General features: G+C 50.9%; 1 protein-coding gene across 1 annotated transcript in view; it reads left to right on the forward strand.

The window, feature by feature from the left end:
- FBXO10 (F-box protein 10) overlaps positions 1-1,408 on the forward strand; it is a 69,225-nt gene that overhangs the window by 38,232 nt on the left and 29,585 nt on the right. Inside the window, exon 5 of the mRNA XM_011970111.1 lies at positions 384-654. Coding sequence (XP_011825501.1) covers positions 384-654 — 271 coding nt within the window. The remainder of the gene's footprint in view (positions 1-383; positions 655-1,408) is intronic.

Genomic DNA, 1,408 nt, shown 5'->3' on the forward strand with positions numbered 1-1,408 from the left:
AGGAGGTGTGTGTGAAGGCCCAGAAGTGAGGGGAGACACACCCTTTCACCCTTTCAAGCAAGGCCTTGATCCTTGCTCCTCCGCAGAAGGCTGTCACCTCTCTCTGTCCTCTAGAACATCCCAGGAGGGTAAAGGCTGGCAGGAGAAGCCTGATTGCTTGAGGCTCCGAGAAGAAAGGTGTCGGCCGGGTGCTGTGGCCCAGGCCTGTAATCCTAGCACTTTGGGAGGCCGGGGCAGGCGGATTGCCTGAGCTCAGGAGTTCAAGACCAGCCTGGCCAACATGGGGAAACCCCGACTCTACTAAAAATACAAAAAAAAAAAAAAAACCACAAATAAAGCGTTGTGGCCCAGGCCTGTAATCCTGTCTCTTATACACATCTAGATGTATTGGGGGGCTCATTTCTGGGCCCACCTCTACCAGGAGCATCCATTCAGCTGCCCAGCTGCCTAGTGCTGAACTCACTGCAGCAGGAGCTGCAGAAGGACAAGGAGGCCATGGCACTGGCCAACTCTGTGCAGGGCTGCCTCATCCGCAAGTGCCTCTTCCGGGATGGGAAGGGAGGCGTCTTCGTCTGCTCCCACGGCAGAGCCAAGATGGAAGGAAACATCTTCCGGAACCTGACTTACGCAGTGCGGTGTATACATAATAGCAAGGTGCTGTCATGACTTTAGATTGGTCAGGGGGCTCCTGGGACTATATGTAGGAAGGGTTTGATGGGGCTATTTTGCATTTTAAAAATAATTTTCTTTAAACTTATTCACACACACTTGACGTCATGTCCATCATCTGATTTGGAAAGGGCAGAAACAATTTTTCTCATTTCACAGAAAGAGAGGCCCAGAGAGAGAACGTGGTTTACTCAGGGTTACGTAGCAAGTTAGGCAGAATTGAGACTAGAAATGCGGGTCTCCTGCCTCTTTTCACTAAGTCACACATCTCCCCCATGTCGGAGTAGGAGAAACAAAGTCTTTGGCCTGAATAAGAGAAAATTCAGGGAGATATGATTACTGCCTTCACTCCAAACTGGAGTAGGGTTGTTGAGAAGGCTTCCCAGAAGAGGAAATGTGTGTGCTGGGTACAACGAGTAGAAGGTCCAGAGAAAATTGGACACGTGATGAGAAGGGGTGGAGAGTGAGGGTGTCCCAGCAGCAGGAACATCCTGTGCCAGGGCCTGGGTGTGAGGTTGAATTCAACCATGCAGTGGGGATAGGTTGAAGGATGAAGCTGGGGGTGAGTAAAAACTACCTTACCCAGGTCTAGAATCCCCCTTAAGACCTGTCTCTTATACACATCTAGATGTGTATAAGAGACAGGACTTGGAGTCTTCCGTCTGCTTTTCTCTGTTCCGCCGGAGGAGGGAACGACGTACCCTGAGTGTTGGGCCAGGCCATGAGTTTGACAGCCTGG

This window comes from Mandrillus leucophaeus, unplaced genomic scaffold (genome assembly GCF_000951045.1).
Source record: "Mandrillus leucophaeus isolate KB7577 unplaced genomic scaffold, Mleu.le_1.0 Scaffold929, whole genome shotgun sequence".
In the NCBI taxonomy this organism is placed as follows: Eukaryota; Metazoa; Chordata; class Mammalia; order Primates; family Cercopithecidae; genus Mandrillus; species Mandrillus leucophaeus.